Source organism: Lithobates pipiens, unplaced genomic scaffold (assembly GCF_037356315.1).
Source record: "Lithobates pipiens isolate NorthernLeopardFrog02 unplaced genomic scaffold, aLitPip1_a1.2 Scaffold_28, whole genome shotgun sequence".
In the NCBI taxonomy this organism is placed as follows: Eukaryota; Metazoa; Chordata; class Amphibia; order Anura; family Ranidae; genus Lithobates; species Lithobates pipiens.
This window is the reverse complement of record NW_027507789.1, coordinates 139,763,976-139,778,058: the sequence shown is the minus strand read 5'-3', so window position 1 is coordinate 139,778,058 and position 14,083 is coordinate 139,763,976. Positions and strand designations below refer to the sequence as shown.

At 43.5% G+C, this 14,083-nt stretch overlaps 1 protein-coding gene across 2 annotated transcripts in view; it reads left to right on the top strand.

Moving 5' to 3' along the window:
* The window catches only part of LOC143935621 (lysosomal alpha-glucosidase-like), a 205,676-nt gene that overhangs the window by 120,195 nt on the left and 71,398 nt on the right, over positions 1-14,083 (top strand). For both annotated transcript variants that reach the window (XM_077459616.1, XM_077459617.1), the window contains one exon: positions 2,935-3,053. In XM_077459616.1, coding sequence (XP_077315742.1) covers positions 2,935-3,053 — 119 coding nt within the window. The remainder of the gene's footprint in view (positions 1-2,934; positions 3,054-14,083) is intronic.

Sequence of the window (14,083 nt, the reverse complement as noted above, 5' to 3'; positions counted from 1 at the left end):
TAACTTAACATACTCTCGCAATCAGGGCGCATGAATGGGTTGCGATTTTGATGTGGTATGGAATCCGCAGCAAATTCTTTGTGAATTTGCACCACATCTAGTGGGAACTGAGGCTGAGACTGCAAAGGGTGTTGGGACTTGTAGTTACCCATTTACAGAGGACTGTAAATGAATGACAGAGAAGATGCCCACCCGCTGTCACTGGGGAGAGGGGGAAATACGGATGGAACATGTAACATGTTCCAAAAGGTGAACCTATCCTTTAACAAAGTAAAACTTCCCTTAGCTTAGTAAATGAAGTGATGCTGTGTTCACTTTGAATATCCAATCATCTCAAGCCATGCAAGGAAACTTAAAGTGGTTGTAAACCCTTACAAACCACTTTGACTTACAGGTAAGCCTAGATTAAGGCTTACCTGTAGGTCCAAGAAATATCTCCTAAACCGTATAGGGCGGTGCGCAGGCGCACTGAGCAGGCCGCAGATCGCGGCGATAAGCTGCTCGTGTCGGCTCCCATGCGCATGAGCGAGAGTGACGTCATTGCGGTTCCGGCGAATCACAGCGCCGGAGCAGTGAGACCCGGAAGTCACTCCGGGATACATGGCAGCGGTGAAGATGAAGAAGGAGGACCGCTTCGGGGGCTTCGTTCTCAGGTAAGTTATTCATAATGAGCTAGTATGCTATGCATACTAGCTCATTGTGCCTTTGCCTTGCAGTTTGCATTTTTTTTTTAAAGTGCTTTTAGTTCCTCTTTAAAGAGCTGTAAAGGCTAAAGTTTTTTTTTGTTTTTTTTTTATTGAAGTGGTTGTTACTACAATCGTGTGCCACTGGCTGCTTCACTATTTTAACTAGTCATAACACACAGTATAAACGTTTTATAAAAACAAAGCTTGTAAATACCATTTTAAAGTGATCTTCTGGCTGGTCACGTGACTCCCAGCTGGTCTCCTACTCCAATCCCAGGGCTACAGAAGGGGGGCCAAGAACTCCCTCTGATGTCAGCTGGGGAGGCCATGTGGCCGCTCAGCCCCTCCCGCAGTAGCCCTGGGATTGGAGTAGGAGACCGACTGGGAGTCACGTGACCAGCCTGAACATAGCCCTAAAATGGTATTTACAAACTTTGTTTTTATAAAACACTTATACAGTGTGTTATGACTAGTTGTAAAGAGGGCCTGGCAGTGACAATTTCTAATATTTTATTTTTGCTAATCACAGCAGGGGGAGATAGAGACACAGACATGGAGCTGACAAGCAGGGAGGGAGGGGTTAGGGGGACAAAGGAGAGCACAGGAGAGCTGTGAATGATGGAGGCATGCAAACTAGCCCCGGTAGTCAGGGCTCAGCAGCCATGATCATCGTGGTCAGTAGAGAGAGGGGGACACAGGAAGTGGCAGAATCAGGCAGGTTTTTTTTTACAGTTTATAGAGGGGCAGATTAAACAGCACAAGCACTGTGCTGTTTATCCTGCTGTAATGGAACAGGATCCTTTTAGGGTTACAAACACTTTAAGGCCTTTTCTGCATTAAAGTAAAAATCCTTCAGTTCTCAGCCCCCCCCCCCCCCCCCCACACACACTTACCTGAGCCCAATCTTGATCCAGCGATATGCACAAGATCCTGTGGCTTTCTTGGCTTTCTCCCTCCTCATTTGCTCAGACACAGCAGTGGGGGCCATTGGCACCTTCTGTTGTCAATTACAGCCAGTGAGGAGAGAGTAGGGTGGCAAGACCAAGCTCAGGAGCACTCGGCAGAGGGGAGGAGACAGGAGTATCAGCGGGGGACCTGAGAAGAGAAGAATGGGGCTGATCTGTGCAAAAACATTACACAGAGCAAGTTAGTATAAAATGTTTGTTATTTTATCAATAAGAAAATTAAGGTTTATCACTTTAAATAACAATATGATTTCATGCACATGTTTGGTTGGTCGAAATGAACACAGTTTTACCTTATTTACTAAGATAAAAGAACTTCATATATCACTTAAAATAGAGAATGAGCTAAAGCTGTGCTGACTTCATTCATATAATTATATGCAAACAAATATGCAGTGTATTACATTTTTCTTGCACATGATTGGGTATTCTCTGCAAAGTGAATATTCATTTAGCTTCAGTTTATTTACTTCATTTAAAGGGATTGTAAAGTGAATTATTTTTTTTTTTTAAATAACAAACATGTTATACTTACCCCCACTATGCAGCTCGTTTTGCACAGAGTGGCCCCGAACCTGTTCTTCTGGGGTCCCTCGGTGGCTGTTTCGGCTTCCTCCCGCAGGTGCTTCTCACATTCATGCAAGCTCCCTCGCATGGTGAGAAGCATCTGCGGGCGCGCTTCCGTGATATAGCCGCTCGCTGTATCACACGGCCCTGCCCCCCGGCGCTCCACGTCAGTGGATGTGATTGACAGCAGCGCGATACAATGGCTGCGCTGCTTTCCATCCATCCACTCCAGCCAATCAGCGGCCAGGCTGAACGGTGGAAAGGACGTCCGGGGACGAGTGCGGGACTTTCGAGGGGTGAGGTAAGTAAAACGGGGGGGCTGGGGGCGTAGGCACTGTGAGATGTTTTTTCACCTTAATGCATAGAATCCATTAAGGTGAAAAAACATTTACCTTTACAGCCCCTTTAAGTTAATATAATAATTCACTTTGCAGATTAAATATACTCTATACCTTCAGTAAACCAGTTCCAGTATGTAAAAGATTCATATTGATACTACAGATAATTAACATCAGGACTCTCACATCACTACTGTTTTACTCTCAGAGCTAACACCAGCAAGAAAGGTGCAGCCACCAATGGAGTCTTTGAAGGAGGGTTTGATTGACTTCATTTCAATTGTCAGAAAAAAAAGAGAATTTACTCAAATTTGTTAATGAATAATTATTCATCATTGCTTAGCTGTTTAACGATCCATTTTCGTTTCTTTCTATAAGGTTTTCCATTCATGCCACCATACTGGGCTTTTGGCTTCCACTTATGCCGTTGGGGGTACAATTCTTCTGCTATGACTCGGGAAGCAGTAGAAAAAACAAGGGCTGCTGGAATACCTTTAGTAAGAAATCATTCTATTTTTGTTATTTTTATTTTTAGTTCTGGTGCAAGATGGAGATAAGTGAATCAAATCAGGAAATGTCAGATTGTACATAGATTTGTACTATTTGCTAGCACTTCTATATCATTAAATAATGCCTTTATTTAACCACATCAGCCCAGGAGGATTTGGCTGCTCAATGACCAGATCACTTTTTGGCTTCTGCGCTGCTTTAACTGCTAATTGTGCGGTCATGCAATGTTGTACTCAAATGAAATTTGCGTCCTTTTTTTCCCACAAATATAAATTTCTTTTGATGGTATTTGATTGCCTCTGCAAGTTTTATTATTTGCGCTATAAATGGAAAAAGACTGAAAATTAAAAAAAAAAAAATAATATTTTTTACGTTTTGTTATAAAAACAATTTAATAAACTCAATTTTAGTCATACATTTAGTCCAAAATGTATTTAGCCACATTTCTTTGGTAAAAAAATGTCAATAAGCGTATATTTTTTTGGTTTGCGAAAAGTTATAGCTACATACTAGGGTACATTTTCTGGAATTTACGCAGCTTTTAGTTTATGACTACCCATCTCATTTCTTGAGGTGCTAAAATGGCAGGGCAGTACAACCCCCCCCCCCCCACATGACCCCATTTTGAAAAGTAGACACCCCAAAGAAATTGCTGAGAGGCATGTTGAGCCCATTGAATATTAAATTTTTTTGTCACAAGTGATTGAAAAAAAAAAAAAAACAATTACACAAAGTTGTCACTAAATTATATATTGCTCACACATAGCATGGTTATATGTGGAATTACACCCCAAAATACATTCTGCTGCTTCTCCTGAGTACGGGTATACCACATGTGTGAGACTTTTTGGGAGCCTAGCCAAGTACAAAAACTTGGGGTGTCTACTTTCCAAAATGGGGTCATGGGGGGGGGGGGGTTGTGCTATCTTGGCAGTTTATGGCCTTCAAAACTGTGATAGGTATTGAGGAGCGAAATCAACAATTTACACCCTTAGAAATCCTGAAGGCGGTGATGGGTTTGCGGGATCCTGTACATGGCTAGGCTCCCAAAAAGTCTCACATGTGGTATCTTCATACTCAGGAGAAGCATCAGAAAGCATTTTGGGGTGTAAGCCTACATATAACCATGCCATGTTTGACCAATATATAATTTAGTGACAACTTTGTGCAAAAAAAAAAAAAAGTGTCATTTTCCAGAAACTTGTGTCAAAATATCAAATATTCCATCGACTCAACATGCCTATCAGCAAATAGCTTGGGTGTCTACTTTCCAAAAAGGGGTCTTGGGGGGGCAGGGGGTTGAACTATACTGGAATTTTATGCACAACATTTAGAAGCTGTCACAGTTCACCCACTCTTCTAACCACTTGAAGACAAAGCCCTTTCTGACACTTTTTGTTTACACAAAAAAATATTATTTTTTTGCAAGAAAATTACTTTGAACCCCCAAACATTATATATTTGTTGGGTGTTGCATTTTTTTTTCACGCAGTATAGCACAGCGATTTTTCAAATGCAATTTTTTTTTAAAAACACACTTTTTATAATTTTAATGCATTAAAACACACTATATTGCCCAAATGTTTGTAGAAGTAAAAAAGATGATCTTATGCTGAGTACATGGATACCAAACACGACATGCTTTAAAATTGTGCACAACCGTGCAGCGGCGACAAACTAAATACATTTTTAAAAGCCTTTTAAAAGCTTTTACAGGTTACCATTTTAGATTCACAGAGGAGGCCTACTGCTAACATGACTACCCTCGATCTGACCTTCGCAGTGATACCTCACATGCATGGTGCAATTGCTGTTTACATATGACGCCAGACCGATGCTTGCGTTTGCCTTTGCACGGGGGGACAGGGGTGCTTTTATTAATTTTTTTATTTTTATTTATTTTGCTTTTTTATTATATTTTTTAACTGTTCCTTTAATTTTTTTTTTTAAATAATTTTTATTGTTATCTCAGGGAATTTAAATATTCCCTATGATAGCAATAGGTAGTGATAGGTACTCTTTTTTGAAAAAATTGGAGTCTATTAGACCCTAGATCTCTCCTCTACCCTCAAAGAATCTGACCACACCAAGATCGGTGTGATAAAATGCTTTGCCAATTTCCCAATGGTGCTGTTTATATCCGTTGAAACTTAAGGCGTGAAATGCTCATAGCTTCCGGTTTCTTAGGCCATAGAGATGATTGGAGCCATTCTGGTCCCTGATAAGCTTCATGGTCAGCTGGAGGAACCACCAGCTGCATTCTTGGATTCCCTGTCGAGACAGCAGAGCCCGAGAAAACCATGGAAGACGATGGGGGGGAGGGGGGCGTTCCCTCCCACTGCTTGTAAAAGCAGTCTAGAGGCTAATTAGCCACCAGAATTGCTTTCACATGAACTCTGCCTGAAAAGAATGATACCAAGATGATACCTAAAGCTGCAGGCATAATTCTGGTATAACGATTTAAAGTCCAGCAACATACCAGTTGGACATACATTGTAATGTTCTTTTTTTCATACAGCCTGTGGGCTGAACGAAAAAAAGAGATTGATTGGTGGGTATGCTCACCATTAGCATACCGCCCTTCATCCACCCACTTCTAATGATGGGCATACATGCACCATTTTTTTTTAACTGTGGTGGTGAAATCACCTCCTACAGAGCTGGAGTCGCTGATTTACCTATCTTGAGAGCAAACGATGTTGCTGTCAAGATAAATAAATCAGTGCTGCAGCTGAATGGAGTACCTGCTAAGCAAATGATAGTTAACAATAAACCAAATTAACATTACAGTATAACAGTAAGACATACCAAGCAAATACAATAAAAAATTGTAAAAATAAAATATTTTTTAAGACAATCTGTGCCTCAAAAATATATGCCGAAGCATGGGGGCAATCCACCCCTAATGTTAGGAGTAAATCGCTCCTCCGCCCCTGCCCCATGCTTCGACATATATGTCCTTTTTTTAAAACTGTGTTGGTGAAATCACCTCTGACAGCGCTGGAGTCATGGCTTTACATATCGTGGGAGCAAACGCTGTTGCTGTCAAGATAAATAAATCAGTGCTTCAGATGAATGGCGTACCTGCTAAGTAAAAGATGGTTAACAATAAAACAAAGGAAACATTAAAGTATAAAAGAATTACAATAAAACATTGCATTGTAGAATACAGTAAAAAAGAGCAAAACAATAGAGAGAGAACAGAGAGAGAGAGAGAGAGAGAACTACAACATCAACAATTTTTTTTATATATATTAATTTTTTTAACTTGTTTTTTTTATTTTATTTTTGTAACCGTAACAGTTGTAATGGTTCAGTTCCAGGTTCAGGTCTCCCAAAATGAGATGTCATCTTTGAAGATTCTGTGAAAGTGTGTTCTAGTCTGTGCAGTGCTGTACCCTACGCTAATACTCCACTAGTGTGTGGTAGTGTTCAAAACATTCACCAATGCAAAGACCAGGATGGTCAGGACAGAAGGGACAGTAATAGCGGGTGTCACGCCTATATCCGTGCTTTCTACAGACACAACATCTTCTTTAGGGGGTTCGTTGGGTAGGGGTACCAGATAGGACATATGGAAAATGCCTCTCATGCAGCCGGCTTACTGCATTTGGATTGGGAGGTCGGGCCACCGCACCGTCTGGAAACAGAAGGGCTGTGATGATCTCTTCCTGGAATTTAAGGAAGGATCCAGTTCATCTTAAAGCTTTGAATAGAACATAAGCATTCAGCAGAGCCAATTGAAATAAGTATGCAGACACTTTGGTACCAGCGTCTGGCCATACGGGCAACAAGGTATGGCGCCAACAACGTTGAGGTCCACCCCTCCCATATTAAGGTTATATTTGTGGACACCAGTTGCCGTAGGAATTTGGACCGTCATTTCTGCGTGAAGGGAGGACAGAATGAAAACATTCCGATTATCCCTCCACTTCACAGCGAGCAAATTATTACACTTCAAGCAGGCTCTCTCCCCCAGCCTAAGACGGGAATCTACAAGCCGCTGGGGTAAGCCCCGGTGATTAGAATGCACGGTGCCACATGCACCAATTCCATGATCAAATAAGTGACTAAAAAATGGCAAGCTCGAGTAATAACTGTCCACATACACGTGGTACCCTTTTCCGAATAAGTGAGACACCAAGTCCCACACAATCTTACCAGTGCTCCCTATGTAATCTGGGCAGTTCTCCGGCTCTACGTGACTATCTTTTCCCTCGTAAACCATAAAACTATATGTATAGCCTGTGGCCCTTTCACAAAGCTTATACATCTTGACCCCATATCTGGCATGCTTGCTGGGAAGATACTGTTTGAAAGACAAGCGCCTATAAAAAGTAATCAGGGACTTATCAATGCAGACTACTTGATCAGGAGTAAACAAGGCTGCAAACTGTTGGTTCAAGTGGTTACGAAGGGGGGGGGGATTATGTATCTGCGGATATTCTGCGGATATCTATGCCCGGAAGTGGGTGAAGATACCTGTATTATACACGTATCTGCACCCCCCCTCCCCCCTGAAAGGTGCCAATTGTGGCACCGGAGGGGGGGGGGGTCCGATGAGCGGAAGTTCCACTTCAGGGTGGAGCTCCGCTTTAAATTTGGAAACCGTGATAGGTTTCCATTCGCTGGCAAGGGTCAAATGGGGATTAGCAGGAATGAATTAGCATAAAGCATAAAAATTGCTTTGGTCCACAATAGATCGATAGAGATCTTCCATGAAAAACAGCAAATAAAAATCAAGTGACGTAAAATCAACTGTTTCCATCTGAATTCCGGTTTGGCCAGTGAATGGGAGATTAACCACTTGCCTACTGGGCACTTAAACACCCCTCCTGCCCAGACCAATTTTCAGCTTTCGGTGCTCTCACACTTTGAATGACAATTACTCAGTCATGCAACACTGTACCCAAATGAATTTTTTGTCCTTTTTTTCCCACAAATAGAGCTTTCTTTTGGTGGTATTTGATCACCTCTGGGGTTTTTATTTTTTGCGCTATAAATGAAAAAAAACGCATATTTCTTTGTTTCTGTGACAAAATTATGCAAATTATTAATTTTTCTTCATAAATTTTGGCCACAATTTATACTGCTACATGTCTTTGCTAAAAATAACCCAAAATTAGTGGATATTATTTGGTCTTTGTGAAAGTTAGAGAGTCTACAAGCTGTGGTGCGAATCATACAAAATTGATCACATCTGATGTACTGGTGGCCTATCTCATTTCTTGCGACCCGAACAAGCCAGGAAAGTACAAATACCCCCCAAATGACCCCTTTTTGGGAAGTAGACATTCCAAGGTATTTAGTAAGAGGCATAGTGAGCTTTTTGATGTCATTTTTTCCCATAATTCTTTGCAAAATTAAGATTTTTTCTTTTTTTACATTTTTTTCCACAAAATTGTCATTGTAATAGGTTATTTCTCTCACATGGCACGTGTATACCACAAATGACACCCCCAAAAAATTCTGCTACTCCTCCTGAGTATTACAATACCACATGTCTGGGACTTTTTCACAGCCTGGCCACATAGAGAGGCCCAACATGCAGGGAGCGATGTCACGTGTTCTAGGAGCATAAATTACACATCTAACAGGCCTGTACTGGCCATCGGGACTACCGGGAGATTCCCGGTGGGCCGATTGGCTCAGTGGGCCGCTGGGCCGGTTGTCAGACAGTGTGTCTGACTCAGTACACTACTGTCTGCCGCGGCTGGACTCTCCATTTCTGTAGTAGTTTGTGTTACGCCGGCCGCGGCTCCGCTCCAGCACCTGGGCCGCCACACAAGTACCACCCCCTCCCCTCGTGATGCTGCCACTCACTCCCCTTAACATTGCTGGCAGCCTCCATGTCCCAGCGCCGTGACGTCACTCACGGCCGGAGGGCGGAGGCGGCCCAGGGACGTGGGAGGAGTCGGAGCGTAGCAGCTGCTTCCCAAGTTCCCAGGCTTAGCTGCCTGGCCTGGGACTGCGTTCAAGAGGAGAAAGCGCCGCCGAGGAGGGACCAGAACATTGTTTGGAGCAAGTCCAGGACTCCAGACAGCAGCACAGACAGGGTCAGGGACAAAGAAAAGTCCTTCACCTCACCAGTGTCATTCAAGTAACAAGTAAGGACTAAATAAGCTAATCGAATGCTATACTGGATGCAGGCTGCTATTGTCAGTGTCTGTGATATCTGTAATATGCAGCATGGTGGGGGGAGGGGGGAGGGGTAAATGTACTGCCACTGTCCATGGTAATTGATTATTAATTTAATGTCACTGTCCACGGTAATTAATTCATAATTTATTGTAACTGGTCACGGTAATTGATTAATAATTTAATGTCACTGTCCCCGGTAATTAATTCATAATTTATTGTCACTGGTCACGGTAATTGATGAATAATTTAATGCCACTGTCCACGGTAATTGATGAATAATTTTAATGCCACTGGTCACGGTAATTGATGAATAATTTTAATGCCACTGATCTCGGTAATTGATGAATAATATAACCACCTCGCGCCCGCCCTATAGCCGAATGACGGCCGTAGAGCAGGCGCTTTCGTCCGGGTGGCCATCCCTGGACGTCCTGTTGTTTACTTCCGCAATGCGCGCCGCCACGGGCACGCATCGCGGAAGTTCTGTGTTCGCCGTGTCCCCCGGGGACAGGCAAACACAGATCGCTGTAAACGGCCAATCACAGCGGCCGTTTAAAGCGCGATCGGCGTGTTCAATGGGAGATGATCTCATATGTAAACATATGAGATCATCTCTCAGCGCCGCTCTCCCTCCTCACACAGACAGAGTGTGAGAGGGGAGAGATGAACGGCTGCAGCGGCCATCAGTGTAAAAAAAAAAAGTGCCATCCTCCCCCAGTGCTATCCTGCCCCAGTGCCATCCTGCCCCAGTGCCATCCTGCCCCAGTGCCATCCACCCCAGTGCTACCTGCCCCCAGTGCCACCTGCCCCCAGTGCCACCTGTTAGTGCTATCTGTCCCCAGTGCCACCTGTTGTCAGTGCCATTTGTCCCCAGTGCTATCTGTCATTAGTGCCACGTATAAGTGCCATCTGTCATCAGTGCCACGTGTCATCAGTGCCACATAGTGCCATCTGTCATCAGTGCCACGTATTAGTGCCATCTGTCATCAGTGCCACGTATCAGTCCCATTTGTCATCAGTGCCACCTGTCAGTGTCACGTGCCATCTGTTGTCAGTGTCACGTGTCATCAATGCCACTTATCAGTGCATCTGTCATCAGTGTCACGCGTCATCGGTGCCACGTATTAGTGCCATCTGTCATCTGTGGCACGTATTAGTGCCACGTATTAGTGCCATCTGTCATCAGTGCCACGTATTAGTGCCACGTGTCATCAGTGCCACCTATTAGTGCCATGTGTCATCAGTGCCACGTATTAGTGCCATCTGTCATCAGTGCCACGTGTCATCAGTGCCACGTATAAGTGTCATCATTGCCACGTATCAGTGCCATCTGTCATCAGTGTCACGTGTCATTGTCCTGGTATTTCAAAAGTGTAATAAGTAGTCAACAAGTTAGATGTGTAATTTATGTTCCTAGAACACATGATGGCGCTCCCTGCATGTTGGGCCTCTCTATGTGGCCAGGCTGTGAAAAAGTCCCACACATGTGGTATTGTAATACTCAGGAGGAGTAGCAGAATTTTTTTGGGGGTGTCATTTGTGGTATACACATGCCATGTGAGAGAAATAACCTATTACAATGACAATTTTGTGGAGAAAAAAAAAAGGAAAAATCTTAATTTTGCAAAGAATTGTGGGAAAAAAAATGACAACATCAAAAAGCTCACCATGCCTCTCACTAAATACCTTGGAATGTCTACTTTCCAAAAAGGGGACATTTGGGGGGTATTTGTACTTTCCTGGCTTGTTCGGGTCGCAAGAAATGAGATAGGCCACCAGTACATCAGATGTGATCAATTTTGTATGATTCGCACCACAGCTTGTAGACTCTCTAACTTTCACAAAGACCAACTAATATCCACTAATTTTGGGTTATTTTTAGCAAAGACATGTAGCAGTATAAATTGTGGCCAAAATTTATGAAGAAAAATTAATAATTTGCATAATTTTGTCACAGAAACAAAGAAATATGCGTTTTTTTTCATTTATAGCGCAAAAAATAAAAACCCCAGAGGTGATCAAATACCACCAAAAGAAAGCTCTATTTGTGGGAAAAAAAGGACAAAAAATTAATTTGGGTACAGTGTTGCATGACTGAGTAATTGTCATTCAAAGTGTGAGAGCACCGAAAGCTGAAAATTGGTCTGGGCAGGAAGGGTGTTTAAGTGCCCAGTAAGCAAGTGGTTAATGCCACTGCCACGGTAACTGATTAATAATTTAATGCCCCTGGTCACATTAATTGATTATTTACTGCCACTGGTCACGGTCACTGATGAATGAATTTGCGGCCACTGGTCATGGTCACTGATGAATTAATGTACTATCACTGCTGGTCATGATCACTGATGATGAATGAATGTACTGCCGCTGGTCACTGATGCATTAATGGCTGACCACTGGTTACCACTTGACCACTTATTTTTTTTGCGCAATTGTGTATAGTTTATATACTGTTTTTGTGTGTGTTTTAAAGTGGGCCGGTCTGGATGAAGTCCAGGGCCAAATTTTTGTCCCAGTCCAGCCCTGACATCTAACTTGTTGACTACCTATTATGATGACACGTGGCACTGATGACAGATGGCACTAATATGTGGCACTGATGACAGATGGCACTTATACGTGGCACTGATGACAGATGGCACTTATACGTGGCACTGATGACAGATGGCACTTTAACGTGGCACTGATGACATATGGCACTTAAACGTGGCACTGATGACATGGGGCACTAATACGCGGCACTGATGACAGATGGCACTAATACGTGGCACCGATAACAGATGGCACTAATACGTGGCACCGATGATGCGTGACACTGATGACAGATGGCACTGATAAGTGGCATTGATGACACGTGACATGGGGCACTAATACGCGGCACTGATGACAGATGGCACTAATACGTGGCACCGATAACAGATGGCACTAATATGTGGCACTGATGACGAATGGCACTGATACGGGGCACTGATGACAGATGGCACTAATATGTGGCACTGAAGACAGATGGCACTATGTGGCACTGATGACAAGTGGGACTGATGACAGATGGCACTTATACGTGGCACTGATGACAGATGGCACTGGGGACAAATGGCACTGACAACAGATGGCACTGGGGACAGATAGCACTAACAGGTGGCACTGGGGACAGATAGCACTAACAGGTGGCACTGGGGGCAGGTAGCACTGGGGAGGATGGCACTGGGCGAGGATGGCACTGGGGAGGATGGCACTGGGCGAGGATGGCACTGGGGCGGATGGCACTGGGGGAGGATGGCACTGGGTGGAGGATAGCACTGGGGGAGGATGACACTGGGGCGGATGTCACTTTTTTTTACTTTTTTTTTTTTAACTTACGGCCACTGCAGCCGTTCATCTCTCCCTTCTCGCTGTCTGTGTGAGGAGGGAAAGCAGCGCTGAGAGATGATCTCATATATTTACATATGAGATCATCTCTCATTGGACACGCCGATCGCGCTGTAAACGGCCACTGTGATTGGCCGTTTACAGTGATCTGTGACTGGCTGTGTCCGAGGGACACGGCCAGCACAGAATTCCCCCGATCCGCGCCCACGGCGGCGCGCAGAGGGCAAGTAAACAGGAGGACATCCAGGGACGGCCTCCCGGCAGTTAGCGTCCGCTCTGTAGCCATCTTTTGGCTATAGGGCGGGCACAAAGAGGTTAAAGAGAAAATCCAAGATCTGCAGAATCAAATTTTTGCGGTCACCACATCCCAAGATTATAGAAAAAAAAAAAAAACCTTAGTAGGTCGGACTTTGAAAGTGACCAGAAACAATGATTGTATCATATAAAAAAATTTTATTACAAAAGAAATCTGTTCAATAAAAGAACTTTGGTCATAAAAGACAAAGGTGTACAATAGCATTTATATGGATTATGATACATATACGCATGTAGGCTCACTGATGAACTTGATGTTTTTAGCTTGATGCCCTTCTTCAGGATTTTTATAACATACAGAGCCAGGTGTCTATTAAAGAAGCATATATATCAGTAAAAAAACATAATACAAAAAATATATGTACATCAAAAATAGAATAAAAGCACACAAAATAGGCAGCATTGGTCAAAGATTATTAGTAACCCATACAGTGTAGGAGTTTGGAAGGTCCCATAAAACAGAGAAATTAGACAAATAACAAAGCTGCTCCTATGAGACACGACAATTCTATGTGGATATCTGAAGGTCCACAAAAGCAAAAGATCAGATCAGATGATCTGAAATAATTGTTGGGGTGTGAAGATTAACCCATGCACTTAGACTTCACATGTCTCTCTGCGGATGAGAGAATCCTTAGGAAGAGAGAGATTGTGCCTTTATTGTGGCCAGGCAGGTCACTTTTTGAAGTTTTATCCTACCCGTCCAGGGAACACCCGAACCTTGAGGACCTGTCATGGAGAGACCTTAGGTGGCGTTTTTGCATCCCCAGTGATCCAGAAGGATAAGCCCCTGGTTTCCGTTACCCTTTCTTGGGCTGAGTTGTCCGTCGAGATACAGGCTCTGATCATCTCTGGGGCTGCAGGCCTGTTCATTGATGATGCCTTTGTATCGAAGCACTCGATTCCGCTGCAGCTGCCTGACACTCCACTTGCCATTCAGGCTTTTGACAGAAGACCTCTACAGCCTGCCCGTTTGACACATGAGACTGTTCCATTGTCCATGGCCGTAGGGGCTCTTTACCATCAGATAATCCAATTCCAAGTTATTTCCTCATCTAAGTTTCCACTGGTTATTGGTTATCCTAGGTTACAGAGGCACAACCCCTCTTTTGATTGGCTTTGTGCTGAGGTTCTCTCCTGGTCGCAACAATGCAGTAAGACATGCTTCCAGAAGGCTAGCCAAAGTCCTGTG